This window comes from Tiliqua scincoides, chromosome 3, assembly GCF_035046505.1.
Source record: "Tiliqua scincoides isolate rTilSci1 chromosome 3, rTilSci1.hap2, whole genome shotgun sequence".
Taxonomy (NCBI): domain Eukaryota; kingdom Metazoa; phylum Chordata; class Lepidosauria; order Squamata; family Scincidae; genus Tiliqua; species Tiliqua scincoides.
Window position 1 is genome coordinate 179,194,155 of NC_089823.1, and position 26,797 is coordinate 179,220,951.

At 44.0% G+C, this 26,797-nt stretch overlaps 1 protein-coding gene across 2 annotated transcripts in view; it reads left to right on the top strand.

Annotated features, from left to right (window-relative positions):
- The window catches only part of GFRA1 (GDNF family receptor alpha 1), a 228,440-nt gene that overhangs the window by 156,701 nt on the left and 44,942 nt on the right, over window positions 1-26,797 (top strand). For both annotated transcript variants that reach the window (XM_066620276.1, XM_066620277.1), the window contains one exon: window positions 20,689-20,798. In XM_066620276.1, coding sequence (XP_066476373.1) covers window positions 20,689-20,798 — 110 coding nt within the window. The remainder of the gene's footprint in view (window positions 1-20,688; window positions 20,799-26,797) is intronic.

Here is a 26,797-nt window from a genome sequence, read left to right on the forward strand (position 1 = left end):
AACCATATACACAGCCAGTTTCCATGATTGGCAGAAGGCAAAGAACCATGAGTGAGATTCTGTCTGTATTCAATAATAGACAACTCTGATGTGACATGGAATGCTGCTTCTCTTGATATTAACATATTTGCTTGTGGCCATGCTGTGATTTATGTGCTTAGGTGCAATAAATAAAGGTTTCCTGCCCCAAAAGGGCTCACAATCTAATGAAAGATGCATGAAGAAACAACACAAACAGCCACCAGATCAGCCATTTTCAACCACTGTGCCGTGGCACACTGGTGTGTTGCAAGTGATCCACAGGTGTCCCACTGGAATTTGGGGGAAGGTCATTTATTAGTAGGGCCAATGGGGATGTGAGCCCCCCACTAGCAGCATGGTGTGCCTTGTGAATTGTAAAAAACCTGATGCTGTGCCTTGACAATTTTAGTACCTTGTCAGTGTGCCATGAGATGAAAAAGGTTGAAAATCACTGCACTAGATGTTAAGCTTGGATGAGTAAGAACAGTTTTTTACCCTGCTAAATATAAGAGGGTCACTATTTTAAAAGATGCTTCTTTGCCTCATTAGCAGAGAGGATATGCATTTGCACACGGAATTGAAAACCACGTATTTAGCCAGTATAACCCAGTTTCCTGAATGCTGGTTTTGTATCTGGGTTCAAACCCTAGCTCTGATAAGTCAATCTAATCTTAAACTCACTTCCTTATAAAATTACAGTGACCTACCACATAACATGCAAGGACAAGCAGTATAAAGACTTTAGAGCACTTTGAACATTATAAGTACTATATAAATGATTAATAGGTTACATCAAAGAAGAGATTATTGAAGCATGATACGGCTTATACCGACTATAATATTCATGTATATTTTGAAACATTTTAAAAACATACATTATTTATTCAGTATAGAGCCTATTACATTTTATGCCACAATTTATGAATAAATCTACAAATGTGTACTGCAGGTTCCTTATTGAAAATGTGAGCTTTCATGTGTGAAGTCTTTCATTACCTATATTTCAGATCCTCACATTTTCAAGTTACTGGAGCATTTAGAGTGTGCAAGGAATGCAGGGTCAGGCCAAGAGGTTTTCCTGTGGAACACTGTCTTTCATGTACTTACATTTGATCTCAGTGATTTGTTAGGTTCTCTGGGCTTTTTAATGTGTGGTGCATAGGGGCAGGTATTTAGTGACTGCTTCTTATATTCAGCTCCTGAGCAAGCAGAGCACATGCTGGGGAAAAAACTGTATCTAAGATACTTTTTAATGAGAACTGGTCAAGTACAGACACTGACAAGTTAGAGGGGGGAAAAAGAGTTCTCCAGAAGATACCATGAAGCTTTTCTCTTGGGCTGTACAGCTACCTTTTTTTCCATGAGACTTCCTCTGGAGAACTTTCCAACGGTCTGTGCTCCATGGTTCTCCTTCCAGCTTTAGCCAGGGATCATTGTAACATTGATCATTGTAATACACAAAATTGCTTTAACCAGGAATCATTGTAAGATTAGTATGAGCTCTGCACATCTCCTGGCCGGCTTGCTACTGTGAATGCACAGATGTCCGGTGGGGGTGTGTGAACATCTGCTTATTTCCAAGGAAACTTCTGTTCCAAGCAGTGTGTTTTGGGATTGTACAAAGTCTGTCACACTTTTATATATGGAAGTTATGCAGGTGGTCCATCTAGCTAGCAGCCCAATCCTGATTAGTGCTGGTATAGCAGGGCAACACTGTATCCAGCACTTGCCAGGAGCAGACTGGAGGTCTCCTTGTGGTAAGGGGATATGTTTCCCCTTACGCTGAGTAACACCCCAGCTTGCCCTATGGGGCTATTTGGATTTGTGCCTGATAACTCAAGTCTTGACTTGAGTCTATTCAAGTCTTTGCATTTTTAGGCTAAAACCCTTGAGTCGCTTTTGGGTTCAAAAACAAGAGTCAGAAAGAGTCGCGAAAAATGCATGTTTTTGCAACTTGAGTCTGTGTCATCTGAGTCTTGGCCCATCCCTGCTGTTTGTTCTCTGTACCAGTGGCGTCACTAGGATTCGTGTCACCCAGTGTGGGAGGCCTGTGTGTCACCCCATGTAGTGGGCGGGGCAACGCCCCAGGTGGGCGTGGTGATGTACCATTGCCCCGGCCCCACCGTTTTTTTGGCTGTACCTTTTGTTATAACGCAGATATTTCAATGTGGTTTGTTTCATTGCATTGCAATGCATTCTGCATGAAAGTACGCATTGATTGATATATGACATGATGGTCTTATTCCTCCAAACTCTGATTTTAGTGATTTTGAAAACTTGTAGAGTCTCACACACACACACCCGTGTCAACTTACTAACACCTTATTGCAGCAGTTCTCAAACTTTTAGCACTGGGACCCACTTTTTAGAATGACAATCTGTCCAGGACCCATTGGAAGTGATGTCATGGCCAGAAGTGACATCATCAAGCAAATTAAAATAAATAATTATAAATAATTAAATTAAAATAAAATAATTAAATAAGGGTGAGCCAGTCCTGTTCCACCAAGTGAATCTAATCTGAAGTAAGTCCCATAGTGGTCAATGGGGTTTACTCTCAGGAAAGTGTGGATAGGATTGCAGCCTGTGAGCCCAATCCTATGCATGTCTACGCTGAAGTAAGTCCCATAGTGGTAAATGCGGCTTACTCTCAGGAAAGCGTGGGTAGGATTGCAGCCTGTGAGCCCAATCCTATGCATGTCTACTCTGAAGTAAGTCCCATAGTGGTCAATGGAGCTTACTCTGGAGTCTGCCTGCAATAACAACACCCCAAAAAGAATCGGTGAGCTCTTCAGCCCTCCCAGTGCCCAGTTTAAAGTTCTTCTATTTCAGGCACATCAGAATAAAGACCCACCTGGCTTCACAAGTGCAAAATAGAAAACTTTCCCCTTACCATTCAAGCCTCTTTTTGGTGGGGGGGGGGGGAGGCTGCCTTCTGGAGCAGCTCCATCAGATCAGGACCCTTCTGGTGTCCTCACATTCTCCTTTGCCAAGACCAAGGCTTGTCTGCCTACTCGCGAGTAAACGCAACTGTGAGGCTGCTTTGCTTTCAATAGGGCTCCATAGACTGGGAGGGAGGCAGCTGGGAGGGAGGAACCTCCTTCTCTGATGTTTTTGGGGACTGCACTCATTGGATGAGGACCATTCTGATGTCCTTGGAGTCTCAGCCTGCCTCAACTAAGGCAAGTCCACCTACTCGTGAGTAAACGTGACCACGTGACTTCGTTTCAGGCTCAGCCTCGGAGCTGGGAGGGGGGAGCTTCTCGGGTGTTTTTGGGGGGCTGCATTCATTGGATCGGGACCATTCTGGTGTTGTTGGATTCCTCTCAGCCTGTTCTTTTCAATCGACTATGGCAAGTATGCCTACTCACGAGTAAACGCGCAATAGGCTCACTTTCACTTTCCATAGGGCTCCATGCATTTTTTCTTCCTGTTTTCTGGCCATAACTTTTGAATGAAAGGAGCTATTTCAATTCCGTTTTTTTCACTGCACTCCACTGGCCATTCCGCATCCAACAGTGTATGGCATGGTGCAGTAGCCCCTAACCCTGCGATGTTAGCACGTCCTCCCCCAGGGCACGTCACCCCCCCAGAGCGTCACCTGGTGCGGCCGGCACCCCTCACATCCCCCTAGCGATGCCAGTGCTCTGTACCCATGCTTTACTCACATCCAGTTAGCCTGCGGCATTCTCCCTTTCCACATTCATTGCCATGTTATCACAGTATTGCTGTGAAAATAACTTTATCATAGGTACGTATGTAAACAAAAAGCAACATATATACAGTTTGTTACTATCTGCTTTTTGAGGCATCCATAGTTGGTCTTTGAAATATCATCCATGGATATGAAGGAACAACTAACAGTCCAAACCTATCCTCACGGAGACTGCCAAAACTCTCCCCGGGGGAAGGGGACTTTTGTTCCTTTCACCCCAGTAAGGGCTCAGGTCCCACAATGGGGCTACTTGAGTCTGCCGGTGCTTCTGTTTACTCAAGTTTACTGTTTTGCGCTTGAGTCTACTGCTTTGCTGGCATAGACTGTCATGCTTTGCAGCCCAACACAGAGGATAGGCTCTGGCGGGGCAGGGCTCTGCCGGTCCCATCCCCTCCCTGGCCAGTTCCTCCCCCATCCTCTCTCTGCCCTGGAATGCCTCCCTTCCACCCCGAAAACCTGCACCGCCACTTGGTGGTGCAATGTACCATTGGGTGCTCCTGCAGCATCCTCCATCCGGCGCTGACCTGGTGCTGGCACTCAGAGGTTGCCATAAATGTGCTTTATGGCACATTTACAACACCTGCGCAGGAGCTCAGTGCTGGTGCTACACCTAGCTTGGATTGGGTCCTAAATGCTCTTAATTATGATGATATAACTTTTCAGGGAGGTGAAAATATTTGTGAAAATAATTGTGGGTGATTCACACATCCCTGGTCAGGACCCCCAGTTGAACACTTCTGAATGCTAAAATGAATGCAAGTTGTGTCGTCGAATCAATCTCCAGTGTAATCCCTCAGTGCCTTTGCTGGCTTCCACAAATTGACACCAAGGTAGATTTGGCTCCTTGTTTACTGCAGTGCCCATCTGCGGGCAGTGTTAAGGAAAGAATGTCAGCTAATTCCTCCATTACACTGTGCTGGGTTTTCCAAAGGTTATTTATATCAGTCTGCATTAGAACGCAGTATGAGAATATTTCTTTTGGCAGTTTATATATCATAACAGCTCACTGAAAATCCAAGCAGTGAAACTAAAAATAGAGTATGATGTTATGCTTCTCAGCAGAGGAATGAGATTCATGTTTGCATAAATGGGAAAGTTAAAATACCTTAATATTCATTTTGCATTTCATTTTAAATATATTACCATATTTCTGTGCGCACTAAAAGAGGCAAGTTTGCTCCTTCACATTTTGTAATGGAAGGTCACTGTGTTTAAAGAATCTGTATTGCAAAACTACCCTCTGATTCCCCCGGGCTTTAAAGCAAGTGACATAAAAAAGTTTCATGGTGCATGCTTAGTGTAGATATCCTAAATTGGCTGTCGCTGGCCATTAAGAGATGATCTTATGTTCATATATATATGCTTGGGCTACATTTGTTAAAGTGCAGGTTGTAAACCTTTCAGACATGCACATTCTTCTCAAATACAGATGAATTGCGTGCCTTCTTAACAACATCAGTTGGCTATTGCCCGACAGGTCTTCTTTTCTTCATGTTCAGGAGCTCTCTGAAATTAAACCTGTCCCGTTCCTCACCCTGCCATTTTTAATCAGTCATAAGGAAATGTCACCCTCCATTTTCAGTACAGGCCACCAGGAACATGTTTATAACATTGCATTTCTATGGGTCTCAGACCTGCTCATTGTCTTGCCAAGAAGACCGTACCGATTTTTTCAGAGGGTTGGGTCATCTGAAAATGTGGGCATTTGAGAAGCAATTATTTTTAGTGTAAATTAACGTAGGCTGGAAAACAGATGGTTTTTGACCCTGAGAATATGTCTCAAATCTCTCAGAGTGTTGTATCAATGCTCTCTCTTAACCTATTCTTCTGTATTTTGGAACTGTCCCCGCATTACTTGAGGGGTTGCTGGCACGTAGGCCAGCATTAATTGTGATACATTAATGTAGTAATGCCACCTGCACACTCAAGACTGAAATCCTGTTCTAATTAAAATCAATGATAACTTTTCATTCACTTTACATTTCATCCTGAGTTTAAATCCCAGTCGATTGGCACACAGCCTGATCATATTGGGTATTAAACCCCTGCTAATTGGGTAAGAGGCACTTTTTCAAGTGGGTGCTCCTTTTTTTAGCAGGGGAAGAGTAACTGGCCCACCTCACCCCAGCAGTGTCTGTTCTAGTGGCTGACTGCTGGTATTCATTTGCATCTTTTTAGATTGTGAGCCCTTTTGGGACAGGGAGCCATTTAGTTATTTGATTTTTCTCTGTAAACCGCTTTGTGAACTTTTAGTTGGAAAGCGGTATATAAATACTGTTAATGTTAATGTTAATGTATTTATGACAGAGAATCTAGCAGTGGAGGGGGGGTGTTGCACTGGAGATTGATTCTCTTGCATTCACACACACTTGCATTCACACTCTACATGGGGCTGCCCTTGAATATGTGCCAGAAACTGCAACGGAAATACAGCAGCCCATGTAGTTGCGGGAGCTCAACAGTATGACTCTGTTGGATCATTGCTCTGGCACCTACATTGGTTTCTGGTTTGTTTCTGGGCCCAGTTCAAGGTGTTGCCTTTAATCTTTATAGGAGCCAGGGTATCTAAAGGACTGCTTTGCCCCATATAGACCGACTCATCCCCTGAGATCCTCAGAGGAGAAACTTCTTTGTTTGCCTTCCTTCACTGAAGCAAGGGGACAGCATGATAGGAAGAGCCTTCTCGATGGTGGCTCCCCAAATGTGGGATTCTGTCCCAGGTCCCTCCCTGGACACTTTCAGATGGGGCTTAAAGACCTTTTTCTTTCAAATAACTCTTGGGGGATGTTTCTGACTGTTGAGGATTTTGGGGGACCAGCTGAACTTTTTAACTGCCTTTTTTCTGACGTGTTCTCTACTGTTTGTTTGATATTTTAATCTGCTGTTTTTGGTCACTCTGATTTTTAAATCAGAGTTTTTATTGATGTTTTTAAGCTTCTTGTAAACTGCCTTGAATGCCAGGCTTTAAGTCTGGGGAAAAGTGATATATAAATCTTATAAACAAACAAACAAATGCCTCTGTGGTGCTGAAAATGATGTGTTGCTGTTGTGCGCAATGGTGCTGCCAGCACTACAGATAAACCCAGCCTGTGCCAGAATAGGTAAGGTGAAGTCAGGGGTGGCTAATAGAATAGCCTGTGCCAGAATAGGTAAGGTGAAGTCAGGGGTGAAGTCAGGTGGATCCCAGTGGCAGCAGTGCATGCTGGGATGTTATCCCCGTTTTCCTGCCCTGTCATGCCTCCTACCTGCCCTTGGACTTACATCAGCAAAAGAGCTGGTATAGGTTCTACAAGACACATTAATGACCAGGCACCCTATGGAGAGGTAAGTAAAAAATATATTTACCTCCCCCAGGCTATCTGATTGCTCCCCACCACCACAGGCAGCCTGTGCTCTGTCAGCATGGCTGCATGGTGAAAGATGATGGGGAGGGGGTAGGATTGGGGGCAAAAGGTTGATAGCAACTTCAGATATCAAAGCACCTGCAGCCACCTGATTGCACACTTGCCTCATATGTCTGTTCATAGCACTGCTGCACATTCAGCCTGCAATAATGTCCTGCGCAAGTTTGTCTTTGGACAGGAATAGCAGAGTCATAGTTGCATGGATTATTTGTATCCAAGTGGCACTAAATTCTATGAAGCCTTTCTGAGAACAGGAGAAGAATGAGTGTGATCAGCAACCCAAAAGAATCCCATTGATGGATCCTCTGAGGAGAAACTACTATTTAAGTATTGTTAGAACAGACAGTCCATTACTATAGTAGTCAGTTACTAACAGGATGACTGGTAGGAACATATGTGTAATAATAATCTTGTATTAAAATTTAAGGAAACTATACTGAGCCTATTAGGCACTTGGGTTAATTTCAGCAGGCAGGGATCACCAGAACATAGCCCCAGAAATCCATTTTTTAAAACCAATGCTTAACACAGAAATATCTGTAATACAGATTTTAAAATCTGTAATGCAGAAAAAAAAAACTTGTGAAAAGTGCCTTTTCCTCTTCAAAGCAATTACAGTTACAGACATCTAGATTTAGATGTTGGCTTTCTGCTAACAAATCATGACTTGTAGACAGTCTTAAGTTATAGATCTGTTTAGTTTTTTGAAGAAGCATTTTCTAATCTCTAAGTGGTTAAGAGAAGGGCGAAAAAAATCCTTTTAACTGACAGCAACCATTCAGACCCCTGTTTCGTTCAGTTTTTGTTGTTGTGTTTATTATGTTACATTTCTAGTCTGTTCTATAAACAACACTTTCAGAGCAGTTCAACATTACAAGATTAAAACAAGGCAACAATAAAAACAGAAGCTTCTCAGACCAGTGTTTTCATCTGGAAAGGCAGAATCGCATTATAAATGTTTAAAGTCAATGCAAGGAAGCAGAACCCCACAAAACATATTTAATATAGGGTTATTTCCTGTGGAATGCTTTCCAGATGTTCTCTCACAGCACTTTCTAGAAAATATGGTCTGAGATAATTTTTTTTGAAAGAAGAAAGAGAAAATGCTGGTTTGTGTCACAGCTTCAGAAAATCGCTGTTCTCCTGCTTTATTAAATTATCCCATGTTCATGAATTGCCCCATATTTTTTCAAAATTGTTTTCATTCTTGTAAAGGTTAATGTGATGAAGACGCATTTGACAATGTTCATTCTAGATTATGTTGATTTAGATCTGCTTCTGAGGTAGCCTGTTCTCTGTGGTTTCATTGTAGACAGTAGACTAATACCTGAATCTGTGGATTTTAATGCCTGACATTGTTTGGCGTGTTCTTCAGCCTCACAGTGCCAGACTTATATCCATATGTGGTGAAGAGTGGATATATCTCAGCTAAACAGTGCTTAAAAAAAATCCAGGATAAAAATAATGATGGAGAAAGGGGGAGTTGTTTGTTCGGCATTTTTAACCACCTTTCACAACTCTCAAGAGGAATTGCAAAGTGGTGCAAATGACATAGAATACAATACAAATTCATTATCAAATGTAAAACCTCTGTCAGGGGTTGAACCTTTGGCCGACCCCCTCCTTACCTGACTGTGGGCCAGGGACAGAACTGCCTGGCCACAGAACCATCGCCACCTTGCCAGCTGACCAGGCGAGATGCAGGGTAGCTGGGTGGGAGAGACAGTCCCCCCAGAGATCACCTGACCGGAACAGTAGAGGAGGGAAGCAGGCTAGGGTCAGGGCCCCTTTAAGCCTAGAGAGGGTGGAAGCCGAGGGTGTGGCTGGGGAGATTAAAAGCAGGGAAGCCTGTGATGACAGGCAGTTCTGAAGAGGGAAGGCAGGAGCTGGAACCCCTGCCTGAAGATCAAGGGCCTCAGATCCTGCCTCCAGGGAAGAGGATATGAACCCCCTCCCCCTGACTTGGGTCTGAGGCTCCCCCTGCAGGGAACCCCGGGGAGGTGGACACACCCACCCAGGGGTCCCAAGAGACTACCCAGCCGACCCTCGGCACCCTGCTGGGTGACCCCCAGAGACACCCTTCACAGGGTACCCCTCGCAACCTCAATAAAATACAAAAAGGTAGATTAACAGCCCAGTCCAATGGTGAATTTGGCTGCCAGATGGAGCATTGTCTCCCTTGCCAGCCATTCTGTGAGTATTTTTTATTTATTTCACATTTTTATACCGCCCTTCCTCCGAAGAGCTCAGTGCAGTGTACACAGTTGCTCTCCTGCTTTTGTCCTCACAACAACCCTGTGAGGTAGGTGAGGCTAAGAGAAAGTGACTGACCCAAGGTCACCCAGGAAGTTTTATCTTCCCAAGTTTTCACCCAGGAAAGGAGGGGGGGTTTGAACCTGGATCTTCCAGGTCTAAGCCCACCTCCCAGACTGGTAGACCAGGTAAAGCAGTGGTGGGAAAGGGAGCAAACTGGGGGCTTGTGGCAATGGCATGCATCGGATCCTAACCCCTCTGTAGAGGAGCTCATCACCCCTTTTCTCTCTGGACATATGCCATCAAAAGTGGTAACATATGTCCAAGGAGAGCCATAGGCAGCTCCAGGGCTCACACAGAGGTATGTATAATTATTTTACACTTCCCCCCCCCATTTGCCCACAGGTTGCCCCCTGTTTACTCAGAAGTAAACCCCATTAGGTTCAGTGGGTCTTACTCCAACATAAGTGAGTGTAGGACTGCAGGTTAAGTCAGCATGACACACATAAAACGACACATAAAAGCCACATTAACAATCTTAAGTACCAGTCAAAAGCTGGTGTGAAGAGGATGTACTTTACTCTGCAAGAAGGCAATGGTGGAGACAGGCAGTGTTGCTAGGTGAGTTCCATAGTTAGAGTGCCACCACAGGGGAGCCTAACATCTGAAAGCCAAGCACTGGGGGGGGGGGGGTCCACAGATGGTAACCTCAGAAGTATCATCTGCAGCTGTGCCCCTTTTCAGACATCAACACCACAATCCCATGCAAGTCTCCTCAGAAGTAAGTCCCATTGTGTTACACCTCTCAGGAAGGTGTGGATAGGATTGCAGCCAAAAGCACCAATCTTATGGGTGCCTTGCCCTGCTAGAGAAAGCATTCCAGCAGCACACAGTCCTTCACAGTGGCACAAAAATCAGGCCACTGACGCATGCTGCTGGGCTGCTACTGCAAACCGTAAGAGGCATGTGCAGTGGTGGCACAAGGGGACTCTGCAGACACTTTGTGGTTGGTGGCAGGGTTGGGGATGGAGAGGTTCAGGGGCATTTCATGTCAGGGCAGGGAGTGGGGAACAGGCTGGAAGTGAAGAATATCAGCTACATTCTGGGTCTTAACCCACATTTTTCATGTTGCCCACTCCGTTTCTGGCCTTGGACTTATGCCAGCTATGTAGGCTCTGATCCAGCTGTTTTGCTGGTGCAGGTCCAAGGAGAGGGGAGAAGAGGGAATGGGGTTAGGATTCAGCATGCACGAGTGCCGCACTACTGCCTCCTATCTGCCCCCCTCCCCACCTAGAAACTGCCCCATTCCCTCCCTGCCCCTGTTCTGCCCACTCCCCACTACTGGTTTACCTTTGCTGCTGGAGGTAGCAGACAGCGACAATGCACCCACCATCATATGGCCACATACAACAGCAGATTTGTGTTCGACTCTCGTAGGCAACAGCACAGCCCTGGGTTGGACTGGACTGTTAGGAGAATCCTCCCTCAGTTCTGTTGGAAATACCAGATAGTCTTTTTCTGCACAGTACTGTGATTCTGCATGTGATTGTATTCTGTTGTGGCTTTTCAAAATGTTTCGAATGACCTTACGTGTTGGCTCATGTACTTAAATCTGAAATTGTTCTTCCTCAAACTTCTTTTCCCCCCAGTTTTGATGCGGCATTCTCTTTATGTAAATGTACTCTGCTTGCCAAATGGTGTCTAGACGCTAAAGCAGATTTGACTAATTATTGCAGTCACCCCAGTGGCTTGACTTCACACCCTTCGGTACTTGTCACTGAATCAGAAATGGGAAATGTGGAGATAAGAGCAAGTAGTCGCATAAGTCCAAAAGGATCACGTTAGGATGTACAAATATAGCTTTGCTGTTCTTACCTAGGGACTATTTTCTATCATTTTAGTAACAAATACCGCATGATCCCTAGTCACCAGTCTTTTTTTTTACTCTATAAATTAACTATGTACTGTCTTAAAGGATGCCTACTTTGTATAAGGTTTGTTGTGTTTGGATATGCTCCTTGATGCCTCGAAAGGTTTTGAGCAGTCATACATCCTGTTCCTGACTAACGGCACGCCAATAGAACATCTGTTCTGCCAGTGTGCCAGGCCTTCATGCTGTTGCAAAAGCACCAGGAAGTGCTTTGTGACTGCGTAGGCCCCAGCAGTGGATGCAGGAAGGTTGGAGCCTCTTTGCTGATTTCAGGATGCCCGCAGAGCACGTGAGTCCAGCATAGGGGCAGGGGGATGACAGGAACAGGGTGGAATGGGGCAGGGGAGGGAAACGATGGGGCAGATTGGGTGGATTGGGCCCAGGAGGGGGTGGGATCGGTAGCACCAGCACATGCCGTATCCTATCTCCCTCCCCAGGCCTGATCCACTTACACGGATTAATGTGGACTTGTACCAGCTATAGAGCTGGTGCAGGTCCAAGCTGACCCGTTGCTGTGGCTGGAGCTTTCCCCAGGTAAAGGGGACAAATGTCCCCTTACACCAGTGGTTCTCAAATTCTCTGGGAGAGTTTGAGCCGGTAAGTCTTTGCAGGGGTGGAGGGAGGAGGTAGCCGGGGCGGGGGGGGGAAAGCAATGGCGCGATCCCCAGGATTGCGCCGCTCAGGGGGCTGCAGGGGCTTGGGTGCACTTACCCAAGCCTCCTGCAGCCTCCCTGGGGTGCGGGGAGCCCGGTGCGACTTCTGGCAGGGCTCCCCGCAGCAGGGAAAGTGGATACGGAGCGATTGCGCCCTGCCCCCACTAAAGCGGAAGTGGAGCGCGATCGCTCCGCATCCACTTTCCCTGCTGCAGGGAGCCCTGCCAGAAGTCGCGCCAGGCTCCCCACACCCTGGGGAGGCTGCAGGAGGCTTGGGTAAGTGCACCCAAGCCCCTGCAGCTGCCTGAGCCTTCCCCCTGCCTCTAGGCTGCTCTCGCCCCTTAAGGGGGCAGAGACCAGGGCCCTCAGGCTGGAGCGTCGAATAGCACTGCCTTACACTGAAGAGACCTCCAGCAGCCAAGAATCCCCCATGGGATATGACAAAGCCTGTGCCAGAGCCGCTGCATCACCACGCAGGTAGGATTGGGCGGATAATGTCTCTCAGATAACATACAGCTTTGGCTGTAGGAGAAAACTAGTCCCCTCATGGATTTGAATATCACAGTGAACATGGAAGCAATTGTGATATATACATTTCAGTTTGATCATCTTCTGCCTTTCTTTTCACTCTATGTCCCTCTCCTTCTGAACTCCTAGCTGTTAATTTTATCTTCTTGGCTGCATTACACAAAAACTGGGATGACTGCAAGTTAACCAGTTTATACCTTATATGTGGCAGTCCAAGACCTTTGTAGCAGTCTAAGAAAAGCCTCTTATTGCTTCAGTGTTTTTGAATGGGACAGGATGAGGAACAAGGGTGGTGTCAGAGGTTAGTCAAGTCAGGGAGTGGCCAGAGGCCCATGCCCATCTGAGGTCCCACCTGGTCAGCCCAACCCCACTTTAGTACTGGTAGCAGTATGTATAGAATCCTTTACTGGCATATAAAACAAATTAATCTACAACTATATACATTTGGTCAGCCAGATAGCAAATCAACTTCTCGATTGCGCAGGTCAATGAGCTGATATAGGAAAGTTGCCACAGTATCTGTTATTTCCGCATATAGCAGGGGTAGCAGTGGTAGTGCCCTATGCACGTGGAGATGGTCGACCACAGGAGACCTAGTGTAGCCAGGGCATCTCGCAACACGGCATTGTCTTGGCAGTGACAAGGGGAGAAGCTTCTGTGAGTTATTCAACAAGGATCCTACAATATCTTCTTCTCCTTGACTGTCCTTTGTCTAAAACCAAGAACCAGTTTGGCTCAGTGGATTCTCGCCATCCCAGAAAAGTTGTTCATATCCCAAAAGCATAGGCTGGGATCTAATCTTCTGTTAGTAGGTTCTGTCAGCTGATGTATAGTCAACTCCCTGTATTTGTGGGGGTTCCATTCCTTTCCCCCTGGATATGGGGGGACCCTTTATAAATAGCAACCCCCCTCGTGCGCCCAATACAATACCTTTGTTTTACTATAGTAGCATTTGCAGTACAGGTGTTTCTTGGTTAACATTCTTACTTAACTGAAGAACTGAACATGCAGGCCCCTATCCTGCACACTACAGAAAGGAGACTTACTGAATGTTAAAAGAAAGCGGTTTCTGTCAACATTCAGTTAGTCATGCAGGCTGGTTGCCTGCACATTTGGTCCAGTTAAGCAAGAATGTTAAACAAGAAGCACCCGCATGGCAAACACTACTACGGTGAAACAAAGGTACTTCAGTGGGCATATGGGGGCATCGGACCTCAACAAGTGGGAGACCCTGGCCTCTGAGCGGCCCGCTTGGAGGCAGGCTGTGCAGCATGGCCTTTCCCAGTTTGAAGAGACACTTTGCCAACAGTCTGAAGCTAAGAGGCAAAGAAGGAAGGCCCATAGCCAGGGAGACAGACCAGGGACAGACTGCACTTGCTCCCGGTGTGGAAGGGATTGTCACTCCCGGATTGGCCTTTTCAGCCACACTAGACGCTGTGCCAGAACCACCTTTCAGAGCGCGATACCATAGTCTTTCGAGACTGAAGGTTGCCAATAATGTAAATGGTGAGTCCCCCAGATCCACTGATAAGTGAAACCAGGATACTGGGGGACACCTGTATATGCTCTCTACTACCATGTCTGCAGCTAGGAAGAGTATCTGATCCTGTTTGGCTTTCAAGAGCTTTTTTTGCTTGCACCTTCAGTGAACCTTGCAGATAGATCTATCCACTGACCTAGTCTTCAATTTTTTTCATGGGGTTCTACTTGTCATAAGTATAGCTGTAGCCATGTACTATGATGCAACTGAGTTCAAAAAGTCTTCTATTATTGCTGAAACCATCAGTGGGTCAAACTAGGTATGGGCCAGTATCAAGAAGAGATCATGTTCATCAGAATTTTACACAATTCACTGAACAGAGACCTTGCTCTTTTTCCAGTGTATAATGTGTGCATTACCAATAGCACACACCATGTTTGCCACAGTTCAGTTAAGCAGCCATTAAAAAGGGCACCGTGATAATTGCTTCAGATAATTTCCAAACAGCAGACAGCTTTTCAACAATTGTGTATAAAAGAAAGGTTTAAAGGTCTCCACTTTTTGCTTACAGCAGCACCATATTGCAGTACATTTTCATGTGTGTCCAGAAATATAAGGATTGTTTTCTTTTAAAATGTGCAGTTCAAAGCCTCTTAATGGTTCCTATGGAATATTAAGATAATAGAGTGGATCTCTATTTCCATCCTTAGTTGCTTTCTGCTAAAACATATAAATATCTATTGTAAATGTATCCTTTATTCTTGATATTTGCAAGTGTGAATGAAGAATAGAGAGCAGATTTCCCCCCTTTCAAAAGACAGATGTCTCTTTGAAATGTAGTTATCAGATTTTCAAAGGAGATGTTCATGTATTAATGATTATTTCACCCATTCTTCTTATGAATGGTGGAAGCAGACTCTCCCCCCCCCTTCTACTGGATAGTATGAGTAGCTGTGGATAGAAGACAATGTCCAGCAATTCATATTCAGAGATCACATTTTATTTTTCACTTTTGTTGTAAGTTCTAGACTGGCTTTTTGCCAACCACCTATCATGATTAGTTCTGTTTTATCTCTGAGTCATGCCTTTTGGTCATCTGCTTCTTTGCCCCATCATCATCATCATCATCATCATCATCATCATCATCATTCACCTTTATTGGCATATGAGACATGCAAACAGACAAAAAGTAGGAATAAATAGTACAAAAGATTACATGAGCATTACGCCCATTTTAACATTGATTGGAGGTCAGAAGGTCAAAGAATAAAATTTTTATGATGGTCAGAGACATCATCATGAGTTAGTATTATCTATGTTAATAGCTCTTACTGGACTTACATTAGTTTATACCAACTGATTAAATGGAGGGAGAGCTCTGCGGAGCTGTATTACCAATTTTATAAAGGTTGCTAATTGGGTAATAAGAGATTCTTTGCCCCATCACTGACATTCCTGGGGGGGCACATGAACTCCAGGGTAAAGCGGCCCCTCCCCTTCACCTGCAGAGCCAGTTGGCTGAGAAAGCTTGCAACCTTGGCTGGCTCTGCAGACAAGGGGGAGGGGCCACTTTACACCAGAGTTTACTCACCTGTAAAAGTTAGTGTTTCCATTCCCCCCTTCCCAAATGTCAGTGTGCTCCATTTCTTTTATTTTGCCTCATTTTTTCAAGCCTTTTGATAAACTGCTTTTTACTGTATGTGCCTAGTCTCTGCCCATATGTCATGCTACCCAAATGACTCAGTTCTTGCAACTGTTTGTTTTGGCTTTTGAAACAGTGAGAATTCCCTGGATTTGGGGAACCCCTGTTCAGATCAGAGAGAGGCATTTTCCAAGGCAGTCTCTCTCCGTCTGGTTTTTAGCCTTGGTGGCAGCAGCAGAGATCTACCAATTCCCCATATATCCCCTGACCAACCAGTGGAGAGGGAAGGGGGAGAACAAGGGCAGGAAGCTGGCTGTTCACCATTAGGTGTTGTGCCTGTTTTACCCTTTACTGTATCTGCGATTCCTATGATTTCACACTGCTCCTACAAGAATAATAGAGCTATATATGCATTACAATAAGCTAAGCCTTTGAACTTTTGCAAGCTTGCCCATCCATCTCTACTTCCAATCCACTCAATAAAGCACATTAGTTCTCTTTACAAGGATAGATCAAATGATAATAGCAAACAAAATTAATTAGTCTCCAGAGGCCTTCCCTTTCTAAAAATGTTGCAAGAAACCTACATAATTCCTTTCTTGTTTTTCCCCCCTTATTAAATTGAATGCGCAAGAAAACTACATAACATGACAGCTGATTGAGGCGAGAAAGTATTCAAGTTTGCAGATTCTTTGCTTCACAACACTTGGCCAGAATAACATCAGGATCCAGCAAAGGGTTCTCAAGTCCCATAAAAAGAATAGCAGGTTGCATGGAAACGTGGTATTCCATACTGAATGGGACCCCTAAACTTCAAATAACACTTTGGAGATGCAAGATAGGAGTTCTATTCCAGTATCATGGCAAAGAAAGTTGAGGCTAAGAGATTAAACTGTTTTTCATATAATACCATAGGTGGCCACAAAGTAAAACCACAGTCCTGAGCTAAGGGAATCTAAATAATTAAAATAACGATAGGTCAAGGTTAACAATAGAGCAACACGTTCATTGTTTACCCACATCTTTGGAGTGGGTTGATGATATAGAGATCATATTTTATTTACAGCTATGAAATTATTGCTCTCACCCTTGGGAAGAGGGCATAGCTCTGTGATATAATGCATGGTTTGTCGACCTAACATTCCTGGCACTACCAGTTAAAAGGATCTCAAGCATTCTGACCAAGATCAGAGAGTGGCTGCCAATCTGAGCTGACGCTATTGGACAGGACGGGCCAGTGGTCTGCCTCAGTCTCTGCTCTGCGTTCCTCTGCCTTCCAAAGTATGATGGGGTCTAAAAACATAAGAACATAAGAAGAGCCCCGCTGGATCAGGCCATAGGCTCATGTAGTCCAGCTTCCTGTGTCTCACAGTGGCGCACCATGGATAACATGGATAGAGTCTCCTCTACAGGGGCACTGAAGCTAACTCCCTCCCATGGGTAGTATGTTCTACCCCTTCACTGTTGGCTTTCCAGCAGATGATCCATCTCCACAGATGAAGTCTGTGTTGTTTGAGAGGGCACTGGATGCTCCTGAGTGCACTCTCTCCCTTACATGTTAGGCTGAACCTCTCCTGGTTTTTCCTTTGATGTTCATTTGATTATTTTAGTTTGCTGTTCTAAATTGTTTTAATTGCTGTCGTTTATTACAATTTTGTTAGTCGCCGTTGGGTGCAGAAAGCAGAATATAAATGTATTAATAAAGATAAAGTAGCTTCAGGTGATTAAGCAAGCAGGGCTTGTAACTTGAATGAGAAAAAGGAAGCTAGAGTCACATGTGGTTCATGCATTTGCTGCTAAATGAAATGTTTCTCTTCTCAATACTTAGTCTAAACGTATGTTCAGAAATTAGGTTTGGGTTCTTGTGTTTGGATTTTTGTTTTAACGTACGCATTTAAGAATATTATGCAAGTCTGTCAAATGTTTGCCTTTTATTTCATATTCTAACAACAGAGCAGAAATGATGATCTTGTGCCATTCAGTGAGAAATCTGCTAGCAGAGCTATGGTTTTTATGGATTCTTGTCAGTGGTATTGCTGGGGGATGTGGGGGGTGTGGGCTGCATTGGGTGATGCATATGGGGGGATGATTATTTTTGAATAATAGCACCATATTATATAGCATCTGAGATGTACTTCCATGAAGAATGCAATGAAACAAACCACATTGAAATATCTCTATTCTATTAAAAATTATAGACAAAAAACCAGTGGTAGAAGGGCAATGGTACATCACCATGCCCACCACCTGGGGCATTGCCCTGCCCACTGCGTGGGAGGAGGCCCTTCATGGGGGTTACATGCTGGCCTCCTGCACCAGGTGATGCAAATCCTAGTGACGCCAGTTATTCTCATCTTTGTACACCTCTGAACTGCACCTTTGGTGACAGGGAAAGACTGTTGTTTGCCTGCCAAGAAAAACATATCATTTTGTCCATTGCAGCACTCTCTCACGGTATGGTTGGCAACCTTCGGTCTCGAAAGACTGTGATATAAGCCTGCAGTACCTGGTATTCCCAAGCGGTCTCCTATCCAAGTACTAACCAGGCCTGAACCTGCTTAGCTTCTAAGATCAGACAAGATCAGGCATGTGCAGGGTAACAGTTGCTGTATATATACTTTTGGAATGTAATCCAGAGTGTTCGTTCAGGTAGCACAGGTCCCCTGGGCCCGCCCAGGACTATCACGAATGTGCCATAAAGCACATTCCTGACTACTATCAAACTAGCTAGGGTGGTGTGAGGACATGCGTTGGCCTACCAGTGCCAAATCCCCTCCTTGACAGAGTAAATTTGCACCAGCCCAGGCATGTTGGCACGGGGGGCAGGAGAAGGTGGCGGAAGAGCAGAATAAAAGGGGGGTATTTGGGGACAGGGGAAGGCAAATTGGGCTCAGGAGAGGGGTGGGATCGACCGCGACAGTACAAGCCAAATCTTAGCCCCCACATTCTGGCCTACAGCCTTATATGGGCTGCTCGGATTTGCATCAGTGAATTCACTTGCACAGATCCCACTAGCCCTGTGGGGTGACTGAAGCACAGAATGTGATAAAAGGAAAAATATTCCTTTATCCGGAGTTGCCCTACGGTTAGCACCTGCCTTGCCATGGATACAGCGCAGGCCACTCGGCCTGCCTCTTCCAGCACAAGTAAGGACTGGGCTATCCGCTATTCATTTCACTAATACTATGAGCCCAGCAAGTCACAGGTTTGGGTGTAAGCATGGTGTATAATTCTGATAATAAAACTAAATTCTGTGCCAAGGAAAACTGAATTATCTACTGAAGAAGTTATTTGCCATGCATATATTAAGCAAATGTGTGCAGGGCCAGTTGTGGACCTGACCCCTGTGCTGCCCCAGGGCATAGGACTGCAACATCCCCCCTCCCCAGAGAGGAAACTCACTGTAGTTCCAGAGCCTTGTGCGGCATTCCTAGACACTCTGAAAGCCTTCTGGGTCCCTTTCAGGGAGAAGGGCGGGATACAAATAAAGTTTATTATTATATTAGTTTATTATTCTGAGAACTCTGGAGTGCCTTTAAACAGTATTTCCAGTTTTTTGAAGGTTTTAGGAGCACCTGGGAATGCAGAGCAGGGCCTCCCTAGCCCACGAAATGGCTCCAGAGGGTGGACAGAGATGGCAGCAGTGGGCACAGTGGTGCCACCCCCACTCGTCTGGCACCTGGGACATTTGCCTCTCGATCCCCCCAGGGCCACCACTCTGCAGGGCCAACCCAAGACTTCTTAGCATTGGAAGTGGTGCACAAAATATTGCTCCTCCTTTCTTAGCATAATACCATTGCTTGGATTTAAAAAGGAAGAAAGGAATAGAGCAGAAGAGGAAGTGTGGAGGAGAAGCAAGTGGTGGGCTGGAGTATCTCCAACACCCTACTCCAACACTCTCTTCAATCCTCTCTCCATTTTTTCAGAATTCCTACAATGGCAGCACTAGGATGCCATATACTTTTTGCACCCTTCTGGATTACATGGTGCCCCTACAGTATTTGCCGCATTTTTATCCCATTCTGCCACCAGGCAGTTGAGGGTAGTGCACACAGTTCTTCTAACCCTACTCCCACTTTGCCATCCCAGCAGGCCTCTGAGCCGATTAGAGACTGAAAGAGTGACTAACCTAAGGTTACCCAGTGTGACTGTGGGTCCCTTTCAGGGAGAAGGGCGGGATACAAATGAAGTTTATTATTATTATTATTATTATTATTATTATTATTATTATTATTATTATTATTATTATTAATTTTGAGCCCAAGTCGATTCAGTTATAGCCAAACAATATAATCACTACACCTCACTTAAGGCTTCCTTCCTTGGCTCCAAACATTGCCATAGTGGCTATTGTCCATGCTGCTGTTCCCATACAATTGGGAACGGATGACGTAACCTAGGTCTGGGGCAGACCAGGGGTTGAACAGTTGCTTTTATGTGTATAGGATGAGCACTCTTTTAAAGCATCAACACCGGTGCAACTGTATCTTTCTTGTTCTGTTAGAATACCTGTTCCATGTGTTTAAATAACGCGAGGCAGCAGTACGTGGCCATTCGCAGGATGTTGCTTTAGCTACTAACCGTGGAAACCACTTAAGGAGGAGGCTGCCAAACGTTCGCTCCGTGATCAATTAACCCACTTGCTTGGACAGAAATGGTTTCCTTCGTAATAGATTTTGAGCACTAATGAAAAAAATATCTTACTCAGAGAACACTTTCGTGGATGGTTTTACCCGTTGTCTTTCCTTAGTGGGAGCATTCCGAGTACTCTGTCATGTATAAAATTTGTATTTTCCAGAACAATGCTTGCTTCCCCCCTCTTAATATGCCAGTTTATACCTGAACACTTCTTTGCTATGCACCATTGAGATAAATGCTTTGTTAAAAAAAAGAAAGAAAAAAAACCCACAAAAGGCACTCTTAACAGTTTGAATGTGTACAATATATGTGCGTAAAAGAGAATTAAATATTGACAAAAAGAGAGAAGAGTGCAAAAGGTAAGACTGCCTGGAGGTTTGATTTTTAAAGATATGTGTTTTTTTTTTTCCTTACCACATTGCAGATCTCGCCTTGCAGATTTTTTCACAAACTGCCAACCTGAGTCACGGTCTATTAGTAGCTGTCTGAAGGAAAACTATGCTGACTGCCTCCTCGCTTACTCGGGGCTTATTGGTAAGAAGCTTTTTTTTTTCTCCCTTCTTTTTTGGGTGAAAAGTGAAGCTCTCTTTGGAGTGTTGTCTGAAAAGGAAAAGAAAATAGGCGTATTGAAGATTTAATTGAAAATCAGAAATAAATATATCTGAGCCAAACTTCATTGGCTATTTAAAAGCACAATGCCACAAAATCACGGTGTAATTCAGCTCCCAAAGTTATTTTCTTTTCCTTTTCAGTTAACGTTAATTGAATTCCTAAAGCTGTAATCCTAAGCGTAAGGTAAAGATGGCGGGAGGTGGTCTGTTAAAATGAAAGGCCACAGAAAAGGGATGGGGCATGCTTAAAAGGAATGATAAGGGAAAGGATGTTTTGAAAACAAGTGAAAACTTGCGTTTCATGAAACACTCTCAAAGAGATGGCTCCAATACAGTTCTAGTGGAGGGCAAGGAGACTTCGTTAACAAGTGGTGGCTTTGAAGCACTGAAGGAGGGCACATAATGCACATGCAGCTAATTCAAGCACATCATCAGTGTGCAGGGAAGCCCTTCTCTTTTATTGAAGATGCACTGGGTATGTACAAGAGACTGTCAGCCCAATCCTATCCAATTTTCCAATGCCGGTGCAACTGTGCCAATGGGGTGTGTACTTTATCCTGTGATGGTGGGACAGTCACAGAGGCCTCCTTAAGGTATGGAAACATTTGTTCCCTTACCTGGGGCTACACTGTGGCTGCACTGGTGCTGGAAAGTTGGATAGAATCGGGCCCTGTATATTTTCAGTTGTGCATCCTAAAAGGTTGTGGTTATTGTGGAATAGTCTCCTGGGAGAAGTGCACTTGGCCAGTCACTACCCTCTTTTATGCCCAAATCCAGTTGGGGCCGGCTGATAGTGGAACATGTTCTGCTGCTAGGGGTTGCCATAAAGCAGTTGTAAAAGGCATTCCAGGAGCACACTGCAGAAGCACCTGTGTAAGGGGATCCAAGGGAACCCTCCAAGGCAGGTAAAATGACGAGAGAAGTGGAAAAAGGGCAGGGTAGAGCAGAATGGGGTGACAGTGTGGGTCGGAGGAAGGGCAAATTGGATCCAGGAAGGGAAGTTGGCAGCAGTGGTGGCGACCAAATCCTAGCCCCCTTCCCAGATCCAATCCCATGGTGCAGGTCTATTTGCTATCTTAGGTCCAAGTATACCCCACTGCAACTGCCCCCCCTCCCACAGGATGAAGTGGTAGCCATTTTGGCACTACTGCTTTGGCCAAGGGGAAGCATAGGATTGGGCCATTAGTCTGTGTTACTCAGGCTGGCTTTTTAGTAATTTGACTTGATATGATCATTTCTATTCACTTCAGTTTATGGTATAATATTTTGTTTGTGATGCATAGTGTTTTACATAGTTTCACTGTAAGCTACCTTGAGTTTTATGGTCTACAAAAAGATGGAGTAACAATCAAAGCAACAAAGGAAGTCTACTTCACACAAAAATCTTCCTTGCTTAATTGGAGCACTTTTCTGATGGATATAGGAATGTTATTATGAAATACAACCCCTATGAGGGTTATAATTATAATTATGAAATATAACTCTCACATCCTACTATAACTTGTCTTTTACATACAATAGAACCTCTCTTACCTTCATCAGCATATTTTATGGCTGTCATAGGATGCCTTTCAACATGAACTCTCCACAGCAAACTTCAGGCTGGTGTTCTAGGTGGCTGCTGGTGGGTGTGGAAACTCATAACACAAGGGACAGTAATTAAGATGGTGAATATTTGCAAGTGTTACCAGTGGGACATGGAGTGGTCACCCCAGGGAGGCAATTTTGTTAGCATCCCTATGGCAGCTGTAAACATGCTTCATATTCAGTTGTACGGATTCACTTTGTGTTCACTCCATGAAGATAAAATGCATTATGAATGAATGTAAATAACTTTCATGTTTGTCAGAGCTATTCAGCATTTGGGATGTTTGTTTATTAAAACATTTATATCCTGCCTTTCTGTCCCTCAAGGCACCAGTAACATATATTTAAAATAACAACGGAATAAAACAAATATACCACAGGTAACTTGGGTGAAGTTGTCTTGTGGTATGAAAATGACTTCTAATTTCTAGGGAAAGATTTAGTTACCTAGTTAAGTAAATAAAACCAAGTGGGTACGCCATTCATCTCCTAATTTGCTTCAAGTCGTTCTGTTTCTCACATGACCTTATTAAATCATTTCTCATTATTACCAGTAAAGGCGAAACTATCTTTTCAGATCCTCTACTTAATTAACATTTGGATTTGTTTACCATTACCTCTGCTTTGATAGCTGTCAAGTACGCTGACTTTACTTACCTGAGAGCATGATACTGGGGTATTGCACTAGTTTCTGAGTGGGAGAGCTCATTTTAGGGAAGTGCATCTCCTGAATATTATAGATAACAGAGTAGAATTTGTGTGTGAAACAAAGAGAGAGAGAGAGAGAGAGAGAGAGAGAGAGAGAGAGAGAGAGAGAGAGAGAGAGGTTACAATATTAGATTTGTTTCAGGTTCAGAATCTACACCTGTCAGGAAATATTCCTGGATGATTCTGGTAGGTGTGAAAACCACAGCTCTTCTATAACTGTTAAATCTTTTCTGATAAATCACCACCGGGAGGAAACATGTACAGAAGAGAATGCTCTTGCACAGAAAGAAGATTTGTTAAGTTGGTGTGTGTGTGTGTGCTGTTAACACACATTTATAAAAACTGGAGCAGCTTTATTACTGGAACAGCTTTTTAAAATGAATTTTATGAGCTTTATTACTGGAACAGCTTCTTTTTAAATTGTTCTAGCTTTCAAATCTGATGTTTCCAGAGGGACCATTGCTCGCAGGTCAGGTACTGATTCAGTACTCACAAGCCATGACATTTCAAGGGCCCCACTGTGCGAATGTCTCTGCGTACAAGTTAGCACCTTTTTGTTTTTCGGCCAAATAGCTGTGTAACTCACATTCATTTTCCAACATATGGCGATCAGATAAATGATATTACCCCATTTACATGCTTATCCTTCATTCTGGTGGGTGGGAATAACAGCGCTTCCCCCTATTTTTAGCCAAGTCTCCTATCATGAAAATAGTAAGAAGGGATGATGACTGAAAATGATGAGAATGGCTTTTAAGAAGAAGAAGAAAAATGCAGAAGGATGACTTAACTAGCTGCAGATAAAAGAAGTTGACTCTTGGACAAAAAACTAAGTTTCCTAGACATCAGATCCAATCAAGTGATGTATGGATGCTAGCTCCTGGCAAGAAATAACTTTGGTACTAATGGATAACTCAGAATAACAGCTGCTGGCAAATAGTTCCCAGACACAGTGACTTTTGCTGAGGATTTTATTGGAGCCATTATGCAATTTAACCCTAAGGATAACCCAGTTCCTGCACAGAGGTACTTCTATGTTTCCACAGGCAAAATACTGCACAAATGCTAAAAGAAAGACTGCAAAAACACTCTCTGGCATCAAGATCAAGGGAATGGGTCTCTAAGGAAGCAAAATCAAGTGGAGATCTGACTTTGGAAAGAAAATACACATTCTTCTTCTTTTCTGGCAGCCCCAAGACACAGAGAAGGGGATGAAAACTGACTAGAGTTCATGCCTTGCTCCAATACATTCAGTCTTCAAAAAGCAAGATTAAAAAAAATAAAAAAGGTCTCAGTCAAACCATATAAGTTTAGACGAAGTTTAGTCATCATCCACAAGGGATGCACACGCACACATTCTGGTACATTATGTATCACCTCAGGGTGCCTCTCTTGCCTCTTTTGCCATGGATCTCCTAACTTTTCCCAAGGGATAATTCTGAGCCTAATCCTGCGCTCGGTGCACCGGCTCACCGCCAGTGTTACTGCACATTTGCAGACCCTACTGCTGGGTGAGTGAGGTGCTGCCTCCTGAGGTGCTGCCAGCGGCTGCCTTGGGCACACAGGATGCCATGGCAGCCATCAAGTTTGGGCTGCCCATCTCCTATGTGAAAGTTGCAAAAAAAAAACAACAAAAAAACCCACGTTATCTACACGGTGGAGCTCCAAACAGTTTCTGGTTCAGGCGTAGCCAAACCATGGTTTGTGCTAACCATAGTTTACATTACAAACCATGATGCATTTTCCAGCCATACAAGCAAACTGTGATTTGATTTTCTTCCTTTCCTGCCTTCCTGGATAATACAGTTTTGGTCACCCCATCTCAAAAAGGGAATTATAGGATTGGAAGGGTACAGTACTGAGTGATCAAAATTATCAAGGGCTGTAGCATCTGGTGCTTTTTAGTTCAGAAACAAGATGGTTGGGGGGGGAGAGCAGCTTGAAGTTTTAAAATTATGCATAGTGTGCAGAAAGTGAATAGGGAGAAGGCTTTTTTTTCCCTTGTGGAGTACATCTATCCGTGGCTTCTAGTCATGATTACTGTGTGCTGCCTCCAGGATCAGAGGTAAACAAGTAGCAGTGGAAGAGGACTACTGATTTTCATCTCCTGTTTCTGAGCTTCCTAGAGGCATCTGGCTGGGCACCCAAGGAATCATGATGCTGGACTTGATGGATCTTTGGCATCCAGCAGAGACTTTTTTTTGTTTTTCCTTCCCAAAGCACAACAACATCCCAAGCCATGGTTTGTCAGTTCAGTTGTAATGTCAAAGCACACTTTGCCCAAGTTGTGGTTTACAAACCATCTTCAAATAATGCTTGCAGTTTGGCAGCTGCTTGAAATATCATAATTAGTTGGACGGATGGATCCATTCACACTTCATGACAGTTTATCATTTAACTTTTCAACCATAACTTAGTACTGGGTTTGAACCATTTCAAAACCATGTATCACTGTGTTCTCTGACTCAGTCACATGAAAAGTCTGTATATCAAGCATCATCCATCACCAGAAATGATCTGTGCCGGGTGAAGACTCATGGACCAATGAACTGGGCGAGTAGCTTTCAGATATTATGCCCAACGCATGGAATGCATCCATGAAGAAGCTCTTTTCGTTAACTCCCATGTGTGCATCTGCACATTGAAATACCTTTGGAGAATATAGAATTCAAATACTTAGTCTGATGATGTGATTAGTAATTCTTATGATTAGTGATTCTTATGATTACTTTTCATTTAGTAAAATCACTGTAAGGCCTATCATTTTTGTTCACAATAAGATATATATCTGAGTGGCTAATTTTCTCAGAATAGTGAAGTCGTAGTAACTAAAGATCTTATCAGATGTGAGACTCCCACAAGAACAACTTATGATATGAAAACAATTTATTAAAGTCCCCTCAAGACATGTTTGCTACATTAAGAGCATTCATGAAAATTGGATATGATGTTCCTAGATGCACGTGAAACAAATGCTATGTTCAAATTGCACATATTAATGAAGTCCAGGTGGCTGAATTTTTATGTACATATTTTAAACCAGTAAGAAAAAAAAGACTGTGGTTTGATTTTTTTTTTTGTGCTCGTTACTGATTTGCTTTGATAACCAATGCAAATATGTTACTCTGTCAGCACAAGCCTGTTCATCTCTAAAGCCCACTGGATTCAATGTGGCTTACTCCTAGAAAAGTGCATATTGTATTGTAGCCTGTGTGGTACAAAATCCAAGAAAACATGAAAGTGGACCCTGTTTGTCTGCCAATCTGGAAACTTCGTAACTTCCCTGATATGTGTGTGCCATGTGACCCAAATCCAAGGTGCCAGCTGAAAGAGCTAAACAAAGACAAGGGGAAATAGTCTGATTGTCTGGGTCTCACATCTGCCCCCAGGTTTAGATATGAGACGTACTTTTTGCTAACTGTTCTTTTTGCAGTTCTGTGCCTGTTGTTACACACGCACTCATGCACACCCCTCGCAGGGGTGCCCAAACTCCAGCCCTGGGGCCACTTGCAGCCCTCAAGGCCTCTCAGTGTGGCCCTCAGGGAGCCCCTAGTCTAAAATGAGTCTCTGGCCCTCCGGAGATTTGTTGGAGCCTACACTGGCCCAATGCAACTGCTCTCAGTGTGA